This window comes from Camelus bactrianus, chromosome 8, assembly GCF_048773025.1.
Source record: "Camelus bactrianus isolate YW-2024 breed Bactrian camel chromosome 8, ASM4877302v1, whole genome shotgun sequence".
In the NCBI taxonomy this organism is placed as follows: Eukaryota; Metazoa; Chordata; class Mammalia; order Artiodactyla; family Camelidae; genus Camelus; species Camelus bactrianus.
In genome coordinates this window covers 14658498-14675666 of record NC_133546.1, presented here as the reverse complement: position 1 = coordinate 14675666, position 17169 = coordinate 14658498, and the positions used below count along the sequence as shown (strand labels likewise).

Genomic DNA, 17169 nt, shown 5'->3' with positions numbered 1-17169 from the left:
TTTTTCCCTTTTCAAAAATTTTTTTAAGTGGAGAGGCTATTTGGAAATACTGTACCATGTTGTTTGGCAATAAAGATATTTATTGACAGTATCCTTAATGCCTTGCAACAGGTAAATAAAATATGGTAAAATTATTTTAAAAGAACAACAATGGTATCTTTGTATTTTAAAAAGCACAAGTGAATTTAATTTATGAATAGATGACTTTGCAAGTGAACTCTTTGAAGATTAAATATTTTAATGTTTGCATGAGTTTAAGTAAAAGTTGTTTAATGAGAATTATAGTACTTAAATTAGAGGAATATATTAAGAGGAACCAGAACTGATAACTTATTGTTTAACAGATAATCCAGTGCTGTATGACAAAGGCATATTATGGAAGAAGTGATTTTTGAAATATTTTCTTGTACAATTTATAAAATTCAATTAAAAATATTGTCTAATAATCCCTTAATTCACCACTTACCTGGGAAATTTTAGCTCTTTATTTACCTTCCCTTCAAATTTATTTTAACAACTTTTTAAAACCTTAAAAAATTTTTATTACAGACAAGTTGCAAAAATAGAACAAAGAGCTGAATGTCTTCATCCAGAATTACCAATTATTAACTTTTTCCCACATTCCTTTTCACTCCCTCTTTTTCTACATATAGACATATATGTAATATTTTTTCCTAAGTCATTTGAGATTTCGTTGCAAACACCATACTTCTTTACCCCTAAAGTACTTGAGCGTTAAACAATTTTTTGCCACTCAGTTACCCTCAAATATGAAGCTTTTAGGCTTTTCTGGTAGCTTTATTTTTTCAATTTTAACAGCTTTATTGAGGTATAATTTATATACCATACAATTTATTTTAGACTGCATTTTTATTCCTTCCTTCCTCTCACTGGCAGTTGCTGGTACAGTGCTGCACCTGGCTGAGCGAATGGTTTCTTTTGGAGCTGATAAAGCTGCTTTATGAAATCAGCTGACAGGTATATTATACCTACAGATGATGCTTTTTCTCCCAGAGTTTGGGTTGAGATTGACCCACTCGACAATTGCTAACAGATACCCTAAGCAAAAGACTAAATTTTTGTTCAATTTTGTGAATATAACTATAAAAAAAATGATCTAAACTACTCGTTATAATTTTATAATAAATAGTATTAGCAAGATCCTAGATCTAAAATTTATCATTTGTCTGAATTTTTGGTCTTAAAGCAAGAAAGTTACTTTTGAATAAAAAATAAAGAATTCAAGCCCTCTAGGTTTCGCTCTTCATTCCGGAGTAGCATGAAGGATGTTTGAAATGGCTGATTTCCATTTTTGCTTTGACTTGGGATCATTTGCTCAGTTTTGGTTTTTTAAATAATATGTCGCTTGGGGATTTTTATACAAAATCAGTGCATTTTTACTGATTTGTTAGTTATACCTAAACTATTAGCCAAGTTTGGTAGTATGTAACTCCTACTTATGTATTTCTCTCTTTTTTCTCCCCAGGGACGAACTGTAAAAGCAACATCAGCTTGACCAGTATATAATATTACAGTGGATTGCTCATCTCAGTCCTCAAAGCTTTTCGAAAATCAACAGCATCACAGCTTGTTTTGGACTTTCTTACACTATTTTCAGCATGAAAATGTGTGGTTTTGTGAAGTTTCTGATTCTTCAAAGAGGCACAGAAGCCAAATTGGTAGAAGAAGGGTGCAAAGTATAATTTTGTGTATTATTACTTTAACATGCCCACAGTTTACTTTAAATATTAAAAGAAGGGGTTCTGCAAAATGAGGAACTTAGTTCGTCAATTGATTTTGAGGAGTGGTTTTTTTCTTTTCTTAGACACAATTCTGTTCTGCTGTTAATTTATCAGATTGCTTTTGTGCATCCGGTAACACCACCATTCACAAGTTAAGATTCTTGGGTTTTGGATGTCTGTTAGATGCTACTAAGAAAATACAGATGAGCTTCCTTTTTAAAGCTTTTGATGTGGTGTCATAGAATAGCATGTTGTAGATACAATCAGCTGCTTTGTTACCTTAAAACTAAGCATTTGTAAATATTAAAACTTAAGAAGATGGCAGGTGATGTCCCTTAAAACACCCATCTATTCACATTGGACATAACTGACATAGTTCTTCCTTTCTCTCTTTAAAAATTATAGGAGACTTGTAGCTCAGTATTGTTTTTTTCTGTTTCTCTTGCTGCTGGTAATGTATATGAATTTAACATGCTGTATAAGCTGTGTCCTAGTTACTGAACAGTTTATGCAGTGCTGCTTTGCCAAATAAAGTTAAAAGTGAAAGAGGCATTGGTGGTGTTTGAATATAGAAGAACCTCATGTCACCAGGTGCAGAGAGCTAAGATTACAGAGAAAAAATTTGTTCCTCTGATGCTCCATTTTGTGAAATCTAAGTGGGTTAATAGCATTAATCTAACTGTACATTTGTAAAATGTGACTATGTTTCTTGAGGACAAGAATGACACCTCATTTATTATTTTTCTTTGCCTAACACAGGGCTTGTCCTCTTGTAGATGTACAGTAAGTGCCAAATGAATGAATGAATTGACTTAATGTCAAGAAAGAACAGGGTTGAGAATTAATTTACCAAAACCCATCCATCACCTATAAATAGATTTATTACTATATCAACTGTAAAATGAGTTCCTAAGAAGACAGTAGCACATTGGGATCTTGTTTAAATACCTTTTATAGTAGGATCTTAGTTTTTCTAAGGGTTCTAGAACCTGAAGAAATAGAAACTCTAGAGGTAGCAGAACTAGCACTCCCAGCAAAGCCCTTCCCTCTGTTGTGTGCAAGTGTTGTGCGTATGACTGGCAAGTAGAGCCTTAGTGAGGGTGTGAGACACCCCTCCCTCACCTCTTAAAGTCTTAAACATTACTTCTTTGAAAATGGCTTTTAAAAAATTATGCATACGTCTTTTCACTAGTGTCTCTTCTTGGACAAGTCTTAGGTATAGGAAACTAGCATTAGTAGGTGGGCAAAATGTGTGAGTTTTGAGTTCAATGCTGGCTTCAGTTTGCTGTTGTTGGTACTGCTTCTGGACTCAGGTATTCTTTAGAAATTAAAATTAAACCAATTCTTCAACTTATGCACTGGTCTGTATCCTTCCTAGCCATTATCAACATTTTACTCTATGTAAGTCCCTTTGTTAGGTCTTGGGGATAGAAAAAGGCCCTTACTCTCAAGGGGTTTGCAATCTGATTGAGGGGATAATTTATAAATCTGATAAGACAACCTAAGAGGCATCTGATTGGTGCGGACAAATGCTGGGCCAAGCATTGCTCTTGGACTTCACACTTTTGTGAATTAAAATTGTTAAATAGGAATGGAGTTTAGGGTAGCATCAATAAATGGGTAGAGATAGAAATAAAAAATTTTAACTAGATCTGTGAACTTTTCTCTTTAAAAGAATTGAATTTATGTATGTTTTGATCCGAGAAGAAATCTCTTTTTAATCTTTAGTATTCATAACTTCCAAAATATTTTAGCATTTCATTTTTCCTTAATATAAGTCACTCCTTTACATAATATGAAGGACAACAATAAAAAGATTTTTAAAAGTTCCAGCGTAGTGAGATCCTGTTGATACAAGATGATTTTTATAGATCTGCTTTTATTAAAGCCAAATCTAGCTCTCAATTATGAATTAAAGTAAGAATTTAGTTTTGAATAAGGGTTTCAGCTCTTTCCCAACTAGTATTCAAAGAAATGACATTCTGCAAATATTTAAAATCCCATTGCTGTAATTTTTGAAAGTTGCATTACTCAAAAAAAGCTGATTATACTTTTAAATTGACTATAAGTTACTTACACTAGGGCATCTTAAAAATTCAGTGTATTTTAAAATATAAAATATTTTTTAATAATAACTTAATACTCATGAATTCTTTGAAGCTATTCTTGGCATCTGATTGTCAGCCTAGAAATAAAACTCCTTAGTTTTGTTTCATTAGAGAGGTAGGTGTTACTGGTTTTTGACCAAATGTTAACAAATGTTCTAATGGTTTGGTACAGCCCTAAAATAACTCATCTGATTATGGTAATGGAAAACTAGTATTGCAAATGAAATAACAAACATAGGAAATTTTTTAAATGTTCTAAGTGGGGTTCAAAAAGCTAATAACTTAGGTAAGTAATAAATTTCTTGCTGAGTATAAATCATCATTTCCTATAAATTACTGTGCTCTTAAAGAGCTGCATTCAGTAAACAAGTTCTAATCAGATTTCAGTTTCCTGTCTCTCAATTTCTCCTACCATTTTCCAGGAAGATGACAATGTTTTGTCCCCGTTGTACTGAAAGGGTGGTTCACAAAGAGGGCCACTAAAAAAATCCTACTTGAAGAGAACTAACTGGCTGTCCATGGGGCCCAAGAAGTTTGTGTTTATGTATTATAATATAATAAAAAGGAAAAAAAGTCTGATAATTTCCTTATCCTTAATCCTTCCTAATATCATTGCTATGACCACAGTGGTTGGTTCCCCACTTGAGGCTTCATCTTTCTAATTGACTTTGTGCTGTTTGGCCAGGACTGTGACATGCTCCCTTGCTTTAGTCCGCATAGAGTGTTGTAGGAGCCAGTGAAACCCTCACTCTCTTTCCCCTCTTTGTTCTTCTTGCCCCTTTCCCTTCATTTCCTTTCCTAACATAAGATGAAGTTCTGGCTGCTGGGTGTGAAGAAATCATTCTCACTTGGGTGGAGTATCCCAATAGGATGGGCATCACGCAATAATTTTTTTTTTTGTCCACAGGGCAGGTGATGGACTACTGAGGCAGCAATCCAGGGACTAAGGGCAGCTGAGGACATTTGTATTTGAATTCCCACGCACTGAACATTTTACCGTGACCTTTAAAAGATCGCGTCGAGGAATTTCTTTTATCAGCACTCTTTGTTTATTTGGGTCTTTGGTGATTATCTGTCAGGATTTTGCCTAGAAATTACATTTTGGATCAAAGAGCCTGAAACATTTCCATGCTAGCAATACTGTATCAGTTTTAAATCAAGATAAAAGGATATTTTCTGGGGAAAAAGACTTGCACTGCTGCTGTCCAGCATCATGAGAGAGGATGGTACCACATATCACTAGCCCAGGACAAGATCCAAATTCAAAATTCCAAGTACAGTTTCTACTGAATGTGTATTCTTTGCACCATCATAAAGTCAAAAAAAAGTAAGTCAAAGCAATGGAAGTCAGGGACTATCTGTACTAGCAACTGTGATTATATTAAAAAGTTGTTTTAAAAAAGGATTAAAATATAATACAATTTATTAAAGGAATATTGTACATATAGATATGGGACATCTTTTGTCAAGTATTTCAACACCGTACCAATACTAACTTGTGTTTAATTTTTTCGTGTATAAAAGATGTGCTGAAAGATGCATGCCTCATCAGGTTTTATTTTATTGGGTATGGCTGTAGGTGACATCCTTCTATATAAAAACAAACTGCACAGCATCACATACAGAGTACAAAATCTTCAGTTCATTCACACAGTCATTTCTCTAAACTCCTTGAGGAAAAGTTTAAATCTGCTCAATTCTAAAATTCAACAAAACGCTTGAGTTTCTCAGGAAATAAAAATAACCAATTTATTTGTTTTCCTAGAACTACTCATCCATTTGTTAATGTATTCAGTTATATCTGTGACCCAAATTAAGTCCTTTGCCAAAGGAAAAGCCTATATCAGGTTCAGTCTAAAAATAAAGTGTTCTAGAGGGTTTCAAGAATTTTAAAAGATTTGCCACTTAACAGTAAAAAACCATATTATGTGAATAGGAACATCACAACATATGTTCCTCTCAGTAGAATAATTTCTAGAATGTGCATAATCCCAGCATTAAGCAATGATGGAAATAATATGCCTTTAAAATCCTGAAGATTAAAAGGTAAAAGATGCTAATAAGCTAGATGCTGGTTTTCTGTAAAGATGAATTTGTGCAAAACTCCTTTATGCTCTGGGAATACATAAGCCTGGCATTAGCTGTTTGCACATTATAACATTTTAGAGCATTAAATAAATAATGGAAAAACTGGCTCACTCCACTGGACATAAGAACTGCTGATACTTAAACACATGATGTTTTTACAAAAGCCGTACCCAGAAATCCATTCAGTGTTCTGCTTTTCAATTTGAATGCATTTTTCCTTCCTTCAGCACATAACTAATGTTGAAAACCAGTGACTATATATATGAACAACTGTGTTCTGGACCATCAAGTTGAGTAGATATAAGAAAGAACTAATCACCTTCTTTGCTCATTTTGCCCTCAGCTAAGTTTCTGTTAAAATTTTTGACCTGCTGGGTTCTCTGCTTCCACCTTGATTTCCTATCTCATTTAATGACCATGTCAGAGCTACGTAATCCAAAGTCTGAGTTTTTCTCCCAAAGTTAATGATGTCAGAGGCATTGGGAAGAACCCATATTCACCTTCCCCGAGGCCTCTTTGATCTGCTCCTTAGGTTTATAATTAAGATATTCCTGCCATAGATACCATCTCATTGAGGGTATAAACACTTGAGATCCATCCTCAGAAACAGGTTTGAAGGGGAGAAGGGAAAAGAGAGCCCTGGAAGCTGAACGTGAGGAACAGGAGGCCACAGAACAAGGGAAGCAGGGCAGAAAGTAAAGAGTTAACACTGCCCTTCTCAGGCCACCTCTTGAGAGACTGAATTTTCTGCCTTGGCTAACTACAAATTTCTGTTTTTAGGGATACCTTATATAAATCAGAATCAGCTATGTAAAGGTCTTTAATCATATGGACTCCTCTCTCTAAATTTCAAAATAGTTCACATACTTTCCAAGGAAAATCAATAAATAAAAACAAAGATTTAGGTCTTGCAGAATCTCTAGGGTTTTCAGTAGTTTTCTTAGCCCAGTTAAAAACAGAAGAGTTTACAATTATATATTGTAACCCAATATATGTATTATATAACCCAATATATGTATAAATTATAAGTGCAACATGTCCTTGACCTCAGCTATTTAAATTACACTTATTATAGATACATCCCATTTATGAGGTAGTCAGATTCCTCAGATGTAATGGGACGAGCTTTTTTAAGTTTCTGTTTCACCAGTCGTAGTCGACAAGCAACCATGAGAAGCAGCAAAGCCGTGATTGCCAAACCCAGGGCCAGGGGCAGCACTGCACCTGTGCAAAGGTCAGAGACAAACAGAGTACATCAGTGGTTAGTAACAATCACAGCTACAATTTATTATATGGTAAGTACTTTGCATGCACTATTTTGTTTAATCGGAACAACTCAAGTAGGCACTTGTATTACCTCCATTTTGCAGATTAACTGAGATGCAGAAAGATTAAATGACTGGCCAAAGAGCACATAGCTTGTAAATTGCAGGTCTAGGTCTCAAACCCAGACTTCTTTAAAACCAAATTCTGTACCAGCCAGGCTCCTAAAAGATTTGTATGCCACCAGTGGGTACAAATGTCACAGTTAGATCATCCTTATATCCAATTGTAATAGATATTTTATGACTAGAACTGTAAAGACATTGTGACCATAGGAAATATTTTCATTTTAGTTGCAGCTAACATTTATGGATTCATATATGATCATTCTCTCTTAACGTAAGTATGAACTAACTCCTCATTTCCTGTTCTGGCTAGGGCTTTAAGGAATTTGTTTCCTAAATCCAGGAAACCTACTCCCAGCCAGGAGAACCACTATTGACAACTTGAAGGAAAAAAACCTCTTTGGTTCTCCTTCAGAGGCTTTTTCCTGTGGGGCTGGTCCTAGACACGTAGACAAGAAGCAGCGTTTAGAGCCTTTCAGGAGTCTGGAAGGGACAGAATGTACCCCAGATCAGTCTTTCTTATCAAGCTCAGCAGGCTCTATTCTTAGTCTGATCTACCCTGTAGTCAGGCCAGGCTTGGAGATGATATGGTGGAAATATTTTTAGCTACAGGGGTCTTGCCAACTGGTGGAACTAGAGGAGCAAAAATCTCCATTGCATAAGCTGATTTTATAACATTTTCTTTCATTCAGTTATTCATTCATTTTGCATTAATTAGCAACCATGGGCCGAATACTGGTAATCAAAGATAATAAAGTGTGCCAGCACTGTTCTAAGTGCTTCATAGATTAAGCAGTTCTCACAACCACCATATGAGTTGGCACTATTATTACCTGCATTTTACAAATGAGGAAACTAAGGCATTGAGAATTAAGTGACTTGTCTGAGTTTATAGGGTAAGTGGCAGAGTCAGGATACAGCCCCAGGCAGCAGTTCCAGAACCACTGTGGTCCACTACTTCTCCAAAGCTAAATAAGATTGTTTTTTAATGACTTCATGTCTGGGTAGATAGACATTTAAATGAAAACATGCAATAAACTTTTATAGTTACTATGATAGAATTATATATGAAGTACAGATATAAAAAGGAGTGGTCCACGTATCCGGTTTGTAGGATTTTTGCTTGAGTGATTTAGATGCGATGGGGCTTGTTTGGGATGAGTGAGAGAGATTAATTTATTTTTTGACAGTTTCAGATTGAGATGCCTACAGCCAGTCCAGGTGGAATTTTCTGTTAGACTGTTGGATTATTTGGGCCTAAATATCTGAGGGCCTTTAGCATCAAGGTGATGGTTGCAGCCGCAAAAGTGGGTGAGACTGCCAGAGAGAAAAGGAGAAGAAAGGAGGGCCAGGAGCAAGGCCCTAGGGAATACCAACATTTAAAAGGGCAGACGAGAAGAGAACCAAAAAGTGCACAAAGAGGTCAGAGAAATGGTCAGCATCCAACAGAGAGGGGGGTCCTGGAAGCAGAGGGATGAGGCTATTTCTAAAGGAAAGCGGTCAGCACAACCAAATGCTAAGCAGAGGTCAAGCGGGGGGAAGCCCGGACTCGGCAACTGGAATTCATTTACAGGGAGGTCGAAGGCTGAGGGATGCTGTTTTGTTTTCTACATATTTTGAGAGATCAGAATGTGTCTGAATGTGTCTGGGGGAATGAGCCAGGAGAGATTACAAACACTGGGAGTTAACAAACGATGGAGAAACAGACTTGCAGAGATAAGGAGCTGCATCCAGGTCAGGGGGAAAGACTGACCTTGGAAAGAGGAGATACCTTTTCCCTCAGTGCTGAAGGAAAGGAAGAGACGGTGAGTACAGACAGGCGTTTACATCTGCGGGTAAGTAACTGAGGAAGTTCCCTCCTGATAACTTTGACTTTCTGAGCTTAAAACTAGTCCTAGGTATAGCTGGCCTCCTCTCAAAGACAAGAGGACCTGGGGCTGAGTACATACTAATGGCATTTCAACCTCTGGTGTGTTTGTAGAATCCTAGGTAAACCTCCTGAAGAAGATTCTCAAGAGTACTCTGGAAGTGTCTGGGTTCAGGAGGATGGGATGGGGAAGCTGTGTTAGTGACTCGGGTACAAAACAAAGTTTTGGGTGAGGCCAGTATTCCCATAGAGAACTGTGAAAGATAAAAATCAATGATAAACCAATGGTCTAGAATTGGATTCTAGAGCTGCCTCATACATACCCATCTCCCAGTGGCAACCCTGAGGAAAGAAGTTTTGAAAGGGCTTAACTGAACCTGGAGGTGTCAGTTCCTTCTGCATCTTCCTGTACGAGCGACATAAGTTGGATATGTTTGTTACAAAGGATTTGGAGAAAAACAGAGAGACTTTGGTCAACCCCCACAAAAACCCTGGGAACCCAAAACCATTTGTTTTAAACTGGAGCCCAATACCCAGCCCGGATCCTATTTGTTCAGGGCAGGTTGCGCTTCTAGATATGTGTAATGTGTTTAAAGATGAGTGCCAGCGTTCAGGCTCCAGGGGAAGGGAACTGTGGTTGAAGACCCCACCCCAAGTCTGGGGCTCAGATTTAGCTATGGCTACAATGATAGCACCTCATCTAGGAGGATTTCTGTTTGCCAAAGTCAGATACGAAGTTGCTGAACTGTCAGATATGATTCCTGATTAACGCTTTGATGACAAGATAAGTCTCCCATAACGTACTTGCTAGGAGACTGAAAATGATTCTCAACTTTTACTCAGTTGACATAGCTTCTTCAATATTTTTAGTTTGGGTAATTTGAGACTTTAAAATTTCCCAGCTCCTTCTAAAACACATCACGATAGTTTTCTCAGAAACGAGCTAAGAGGATGAATTAGGTATTCTGTTCATAAGACTGGAGTGACGCTCAAATCTGTAACAGTTAGAACAGGCACCAGGCAATCAGAATTGAAGCTCTCTGGATACAGCTGGCCATGGGAGCAAGGGACAAGCCCGGTTCTCTGTTATGTTGACAGGGGATGGGATCTTTTTATCCAAATATCCTGGGACAGGCTAAGTTCAGCAGGCCAGCTGACAGACTGGGCAGCATCCAGGAACTTGACTTCTGGGTTATTTTAGTCATTTATTATTTAAAAATTATACTTGAATATTGTTCAGATATTACAAAAAATACTTGTAAAGAAAGTTTTCTCAATGTTTAGATATATAACTTGAGAATCATATTTTGTTCTTAATATTCTTTTACTAATTAGTTTGTGAGAGTATGTATGTTGAAATTGCTTTCTTTCTAGTTAAAAATAACCAAAATGATGGAATTATGATCTTTTTCTCCTGCCTGCTAAGTACTCCCTCTCCTTCCGACCCCCTTTCCCCCTTCCTGCTGTCTTCTGTCCTTTGTCCCTAGAGCACCTCGAGAGAGAGCTGGGCACACTAAGACCTTCGCCCTTGTTGACCATAAACAACAGTCACAATAGCCGCCATTCATGTGGCTCACTGCATGAGCAAGCAGTGTGCTGAATGCTTTATATTAATTGTCCCCTCTATTCTAACAGCTCTGTAAGGCAGGTACAGTTATTATCTCCATCTGACTAATGAGGAAATTGAGATCCAGAGAGATAACCTGCCCAAGGTCTTAGAGTTTAGTTGGGGAGCAAGGATGTGAATCTTCGCATCTGATTCTAAAGTCCATGTTCTTAACCACTATGTCCTGAGTATTATTTGCTCCATAGAATGTGACACCTGGAAGGAACTATAGTGATTATCCAGTCCAACTAACTTAACAGAAGAGGAAGCTGAGGCCCAAAGATGTGAAGATACTGGTTCAAGAGCCCAAAGACGAACATGGTGTAGGAGAAGAGAATGCACTGGTTCTTCTGACCCACAGATCCCTGTTCGTGTCATGAACTCTTGCAGCTTCATCTAATAACCTCAGCTACAGGATGTGTGGTTCTGCAAATGCTTATTCTCTGCAATGAATTTCCAAGGTATATATTTACCTGCTTCTGGGGCTGGGTGTTCTCTTTGACTGCTCTTTGACTCAAAAATATAATTTTTCTCTTTTCCATTCTTCCCTGAGGAACCACTACCTGCAGAAAATAAATAAAACATACAGAAGGTACATCAGAAACTTCAGGGAACAGACACGAAAATACAGCCTCATTTATTTTTTAAGGAAGCACTTACAGACTTTATTTCTCCAATAAACATAGGCCTATGTTTGATAGTAAAACATGAGATAATTAAACCAGAGTGAGAGGCTAGTACAAAATCAGGGGGCAGAGAAGGGGGAACAAGCACATTGTCCCAGAACTTCCACCCCTACCCAGAGAAGGAAGGAAAGGCCTCAGCCGAAAGTCAAGGGTCATCTCTGAACTTCATAACGTAGAAACAGACACGATCCAGAAAAGTTTTTCTTTAGAAAATGAACAGTGAGCAAATGTAAAGCACTCATAAGCACACCTCATACATAAGGTACTCAGACATGCTACTTCACTTATCTCAGCCCTGCTTAGCAGACAGTAATAGCTCCATTTTTTTCTGGTTAGGCTCAGAGAGGTTCAGCACTCAGCCGGGTTCATTCAAGCAGTAAGTGGGGCCCAGGGCTGGGATTGAAACTCAGGTGTGTCTAACTGCTTGTTGGTGGAAACCAGCACTTCTGATTTAATGATAGGTTATCAATTGTGTTTTAACTATTCTATTAACTTATAATTTACTATTGAGAACAAATATAAAGACAGACCAGATTTTAGGATTTTTATCCCAGGTTCTGATGAGCCATGGCTGCGTCATTCTATTTGTCATCTAGGAATTCATAGCATTTGTGTCTACCACATTGACAGTATCATAATTAATGAGTTAGTGGAGTTACCCTCAGGCTGTAGTGCAACTTCTTTGGATAATATAATGATTAACGGGAAAGAATTGGAAATGATCAGCTGACATGAGGAACTTTATGAAGAAACCAAAAAAAATTTTTTTAAGCTTCTTTACTCATATGGCATCAACAGAAATGTTCAAAATAACCTGCAACTAAAATAAGACTATTTAAAAGTAGTGCATGGGATTCTTTGGTCATTTGTAATAAGAAATATACATGAATTTCATGAATTTACTAAGGATCATGGAATCAACTGCAAAATGGAAAACTGTTAAGGTATTCCAGATTTCCACTAGGGCCGGATAAAGCAATGATGGTAAATGATCATTGCAGCCACGTGTTAAACAGAAGGGACTGTAACTACGTTTATTTCATTAAGGCATCCTTAATGCCCCTTTCCACCCAGCCCTTCAACCCATCAGTCACCATATCACGCAGACCCTCTTCTCTGTCCTCACTGCCGCACGCAGCCCTGGGTCTCCATCACCTTTGGCTCGGGAACCGCAAGAGCCTCCTCCCCGGCCTTTCTGCTCTTAGACGTTCCTACTGGAGTGTGTCTGCAAAGGATATGCATCCTACTCATTCACTATCAGTGCCATGAGATCAGCCCATGTTTGCTTCTCTCGACCAAGACCAGCAGGCTCGCAACCTTCTACTGTGCCTCTAAAAGCCCATGCATGCCAGCCTAAATAGAGCCGGTCATTTGGGCTCCCTTCGTAAACTCTGAGCCTAAAGAGAAGGGAAGAATAAGGCATAAGCAATTTCTTGTGGGCTAGGAATCAGCTTTATCTTTCAAATAGACTTCTATTAGTGTCCACTTTACTGCAGTGGTGGAGGCCCCACTGCCACCCACAGTGAGGGGACGGAAAGGAAGAAGAGCAGCCAGTGTGAGACTGAAGAGAAGGCAGTGACCACCTTGGAACCAAAGGGGAGAGAGACGGCCAGGTAAGAGCCATTACAGTGGCTGGGCTGCCAGGTGTAGGGGCTGCTCAGCCCTTAGAGCAAACGGATTGTCACCTGGGCTGGAGACCTGCACCTAAGTAGGATGGGGACAGGGACTACTCAACCTAAATGACAGGGCTGGTGTAGCGCTGGGACCATACAAGTTCATTTTGAATCTTCAGTTGTCAAATTTGAAGAGTATTTTCTTAACTGCCCTCATGCCCTGGGGGAGGAAGCCAGCGATCTAGGAGGTGGGAGAGATGGGACGGATGGGGTAATTAGGGAGAGGGCGGTCCCCAGAGGAAATTTCAGAAGACACAATTGCCAAGGACTCTAGAATCTCCTAGGGCACCCGCCCTGCCCTCTTAGTATTTGAAATGGGAATTTCTGTTTTCTACATTTTATGAAGGAATTGACCGTAATTTCCTAGACTGCCTGATTCACTTGTCCCAGACAGCAGCATATGGAATGCCACAGAGAAATGCCTCACTTCCACACATCCTATCACAGGCTCTAACCAGTGCAGCAAGTCAGAACAAAACAAGACGACTACATCGCTTACTTTTGCGAATAATTCACTTTGGTAATGATCCTTTTGGAAGAGTTAATGTTTCAGGAAATTTTTTTCCCTCCTCTGAATGATATATTGGGTTATGTCGAACATACATAGCTACACATTCACAGAGGGAGTTGGAAGCTGGATGGCAGCTATTTTAATCTCATTTTCAGTTGCCGTAGAACATACAGGCATGTTCTAGAGGGAAACTGGAAAGCCAGCTGGGAAACTGGCTACCACATGGGCCTGCCTCCCAGAGTGCTCTGTAGATTCCTGTGACCACCTGCCAAATAATGTGGACAACACAACTGTCCTTTCACTGGTAGACAATACTGTGTGTCTGCCAAGTAGGTAAGAGGGAGCTCTCGTCAAGAAATGCTCTGAAATGGGGTGGGAAGGGATACACTGGGAGTTTGAGATTTGCAGACACTACTACATATAAACTAGATAAACAACAAGTTTCTTCTGTATAGCACAAGGAACTATATTCAATATGAAAAAGAATATGAAAACAAATATGTGTATGTATATGGATGACTGAAACATTGTGCTGCACACCAGAAATTAACACAACAATGTAAACTGACTATACTTCAATTAAAAAAAAAAAGACTGGGAGGAGGGTATAGCTCAAATGGTAGAGCATATACTTAGCATGCATGAGGTCCCAGGTTCAATCCCTAGTACTTCCTCTAAGAATAAATAATAAGTAAACCTAATTACCTCCCACTAACCAAAAAACAAAACAAAACAAACATAAAAAGAGCTATCATGCCACAAAAAAAAACTAAGTAAAAATAAACAGTAAGAAATGCTCTAGAGATGGTACTAGGGCCAGATTACAGTTAACCATGACGCCGGGCTTGCGTATCTGCTTGTCCTGGAAATGCTACTCAGTCCTCATTATAGCCATAACCTCCTCGTTGATATTCTCTTTGCTCATTATTATATTGTTTCTACACTAGGCAGCTTTGAAAAAAGCCTTTACAACTTGTCAAAGATTAGTTAAAAGGAGTTCCAATTTCATGGGTGATGGAAGGCTAAGAAAATTATCACCTTATATTTGTATTTGGCTGGAGGGACATGTTTTAATCCTATTAGAATACTGGAGGTATTCAACTAGCTTCTAGATAAAATGAACTGTGTCATTCTGTTTAATACCAAGAAACCACATGGTTCCTTGGGACTGACCCAAGTGGATCAGATGTTATAGAATAGAATTTACTGCATAAGCCATCAATAGATTTCAAATAATAAAATGATGTAATCCCCATTACAGTGACCAAAGCTTTTAGACTGACACCTTGTAGAAGGCAGAGGATGCCTTTTCCAAGACCCATGTTTGTTTCTCTCAGTGCCGCAGAATATCTGGGTATGCTTAAAGGCATCTGCTGACTATAGCTGATTAAATGACATTTTCCAAAGAAATGAGTAGGTCCATGTTAGTTAGTTCAAAATAAGTTAGTGGAAATAACCATTTGATTATCTTCATTTGTGATAAGTAAATTTCCCGTAACTGGATCTTCCGTTCATGGAGATGCAGGTGGTCCCTGCCACACCGGAGCGTAGCAGGCTATTCACCTGTGCTGCTTAACAGGCTTCAACAATTTCAAACCACCTTCCCAGAAATGTTTTATAGTTTCAGAATGGTTTCACAATTAGAATAAAGACAGTCCACCATAACAAAAACATGAAATATGGGGCATGTGAAAATCACCCTTTTAAACATTCTTTATGAGAATATCCTCTTTCAATAAAATTCTTTCCACAATAATGCAAAGGTCATGGCTGCTCACTCTAGTTACCTCCAGAGATAAGCTAAACAGCCAGGCTTTGGCATAAGTAGCAAGGGAAGCTGAGAAAGTGCAGGCAGAAGCCCTCACCTCTGTACAGAAATCATGCATTCTCCTAAGTCCATGCTTCAGTCTGGATCCTTGAGGGATTTGGCTGACCTGTTGGGCTAAACATGAATTCTCAAGTTTCAAAAAAACAGATTCAGTGTGACTGTGATACATCACCATTTTTCTAGCACTCTGCACAGATGGAAACCAGATTTCTTTCCTCCGGCTGGGTCAGACACAAGAGGACGGCCTTGTTAATAGATCACTTGGCCCTCCAGCTGCAACCACCTCCAACAACAATTCAGCCGTTGTGCTGCTGGCGTGGGGAGCAAGCAGCAGCACCCCTGCGGTGGATCCTCACCCATGGCTGTGAGAGGTTGGAGTGTGCATTCGTTCATTCGCTCATGGAACTGGATATCTGTACACACCCGCAACTTTATCCTTAGTTACTTGCTTGGGTTAAATTCCCAAGAGTAGGATAATTGGGTCAAGGCTTCAGAAACAGCCCTCTGGAAGACTGGACTAATTTGAATCCCACTAAAAGTATGTGAGACTTGTTCCTCTGTATTCTTGTAAGATTAATTATTGTACTTTTTCACCTCTGCCATAATCTCATTACTTTCTGTACTGCATTATTAGTATTAATCTTAGTATCTCTTTAGCATGTCTTCAGTGAGTTAAGTCTTATTTATCCTTGTAACGTGTCTATGGGGGAAGGAGGCAGCAGAAAATTTAACTTGTCCCTATTTACTGTACTAGCTGATGATCCTTGTGAAACTCAGGCCTAGGCCATGAACAATAATGCATTTTAAGTCTATTTATGTTATGCTGTGGATAACATAATTTCAACTCACATGAGATCAGAGCCCAGGGATTCTAGTCTGATGGTCTCACGGATAACAGAAGGGGAGGAAGGAGAGGGCTGCTGTCCAAATGGAAACCATGTGCCATAGGGGCCCTTTCTAACATCTTCAAAGTTCTATTCTTTTCTTCACCCTGGACTTTCAAACATTATGTTTTTGATGGACATTTAATAACACATGAAAATGCTTGTGAGAAAAATAAAAGTTTTGTAAAAATAATATTATCTTAATTTTGTTAAAAGTGAATAAATGTGTGTATGTATGTATATAAGTAAAAGTAACTGGAAGAAAATGCAACAAAATGTTAATAATGAGCTTTTGCTAGATGGTTTAAATTTTCTTCTTTATATTTTTCTGTATTCCCCAAATTTTCTATAGTAAACACATATTACTTTAATAATTAGGAAAAATAATACACATAATGAATAATAACTGGATATTAATCTCTCTGCATCTGTGAATCTCCACTCCTTACATTTTCATAGCCCAAGTCAAAGGCTTATTATCAAAAAGAACAGAAATAGAGATTGCAAATATATTTCAAATTGGGTGCCCGCTCCCATTAACCAGTGGTGGCAGCCTGGAGCGTTATTTTCAAAAAGACCCTGAGGTTGAGTCCTCCCTCCCCAGGAGACAGAGCTGGGATCACAGAGCAATATCTGGCACAGATAAGGGCTGACGGAGACTTGCATGAGTGTCAGGCTACTTACCTTCCCTGAAACACACCAGGCTACACAGGGACTTAGAGACCATCTGTTTGAATCCCTTATTAACTGATGAAGAAACTGAGGTCCAGAGACATGAAGCAACTACT

General features: G+C 38.5%; 2 protein-coding genes and 1 long non-coding RNA gene across 13 annotated transcripts in view; 2 read left to right on the top strand and 1 right to left on the bottom strand.

Annotated features, from left to right (window-relative positions):
• Window positions 1–3096, top strand: part of PCMT1 (protein-L-isoaspartate (D-aspartate) O-methyltransferase) — a 43520-nt gene extending 40424 nt beyond the window's left edge. For 3 of the 6 annotated variants that reach the window (XR_012508541.1, XR_006728577.2, XR_012508542.1), the window contains 2 exons: window positions 898–978; window positions 1487–3096. Coding sequence is in view for 2 of the 6 variants with exons in the window: in XM_074368177.1 (XP_074224278.1) it covers window positions 1487–1499 (13 nt within the window). In the remaining 4 variants the exon portion in view is untranslated. The remainder of the gene's footprint in view (window positions 1–897; window positions 979–1486) is intronic. The other 3 variants (XM_074368177.1, XM_010965700.3, XM_045524702.2) reach the window with 1 other exon arrangement.
• LRP11 (LDL receptor related protein 11) overlaps window positions 1–17169 on the bottom strand; it is a 49045-nt gene that overhangs the window by 4545 nt on the left and 27331 nt on the right. Inside the window, exons 6-9 of one of the 6 annotated variants that reach the window (XM_074368175.1) lie at window positions 15535–15611; window positions 11273–11362; window positions 9517–9599; window positions 7029–7162 (exon numbers count right to left, since the gene is read on the bottom strand). In XM_074368175.1, coding sequence (XP_074224276.1) covers window positions 9561–9599; window positions 11273–11362; window positions 15535–15611 — 206 coding nt within the window. In that variant the 3' untranslated portion in view covers window positions 7029–7162; window positions 9517–9560. Of the gene's footprint in view, window positions 1–5255; window positions 7163–9516; window positions 9600–11272; window positions 11363–15534; window positions 15612–17169 lie in introns of those variants that run through there. The other 5 variants (XM_074368174.1, XR_012508540.1, XM_074368173.1 and 2 more) reach the window with 5 other exon arrangements.
• LOC141578338 (uncharacterized) lies at window positions 10821–16574 on the top strand. Its single transcript, XR_012508544.1, has 3 exons — window positions 10821–11260; window positions 12982–13098; window positions 15681–16574. It is a non-coding gene; the product is annotated as an uncharacterized LOC141578338 (long non-coding RNA).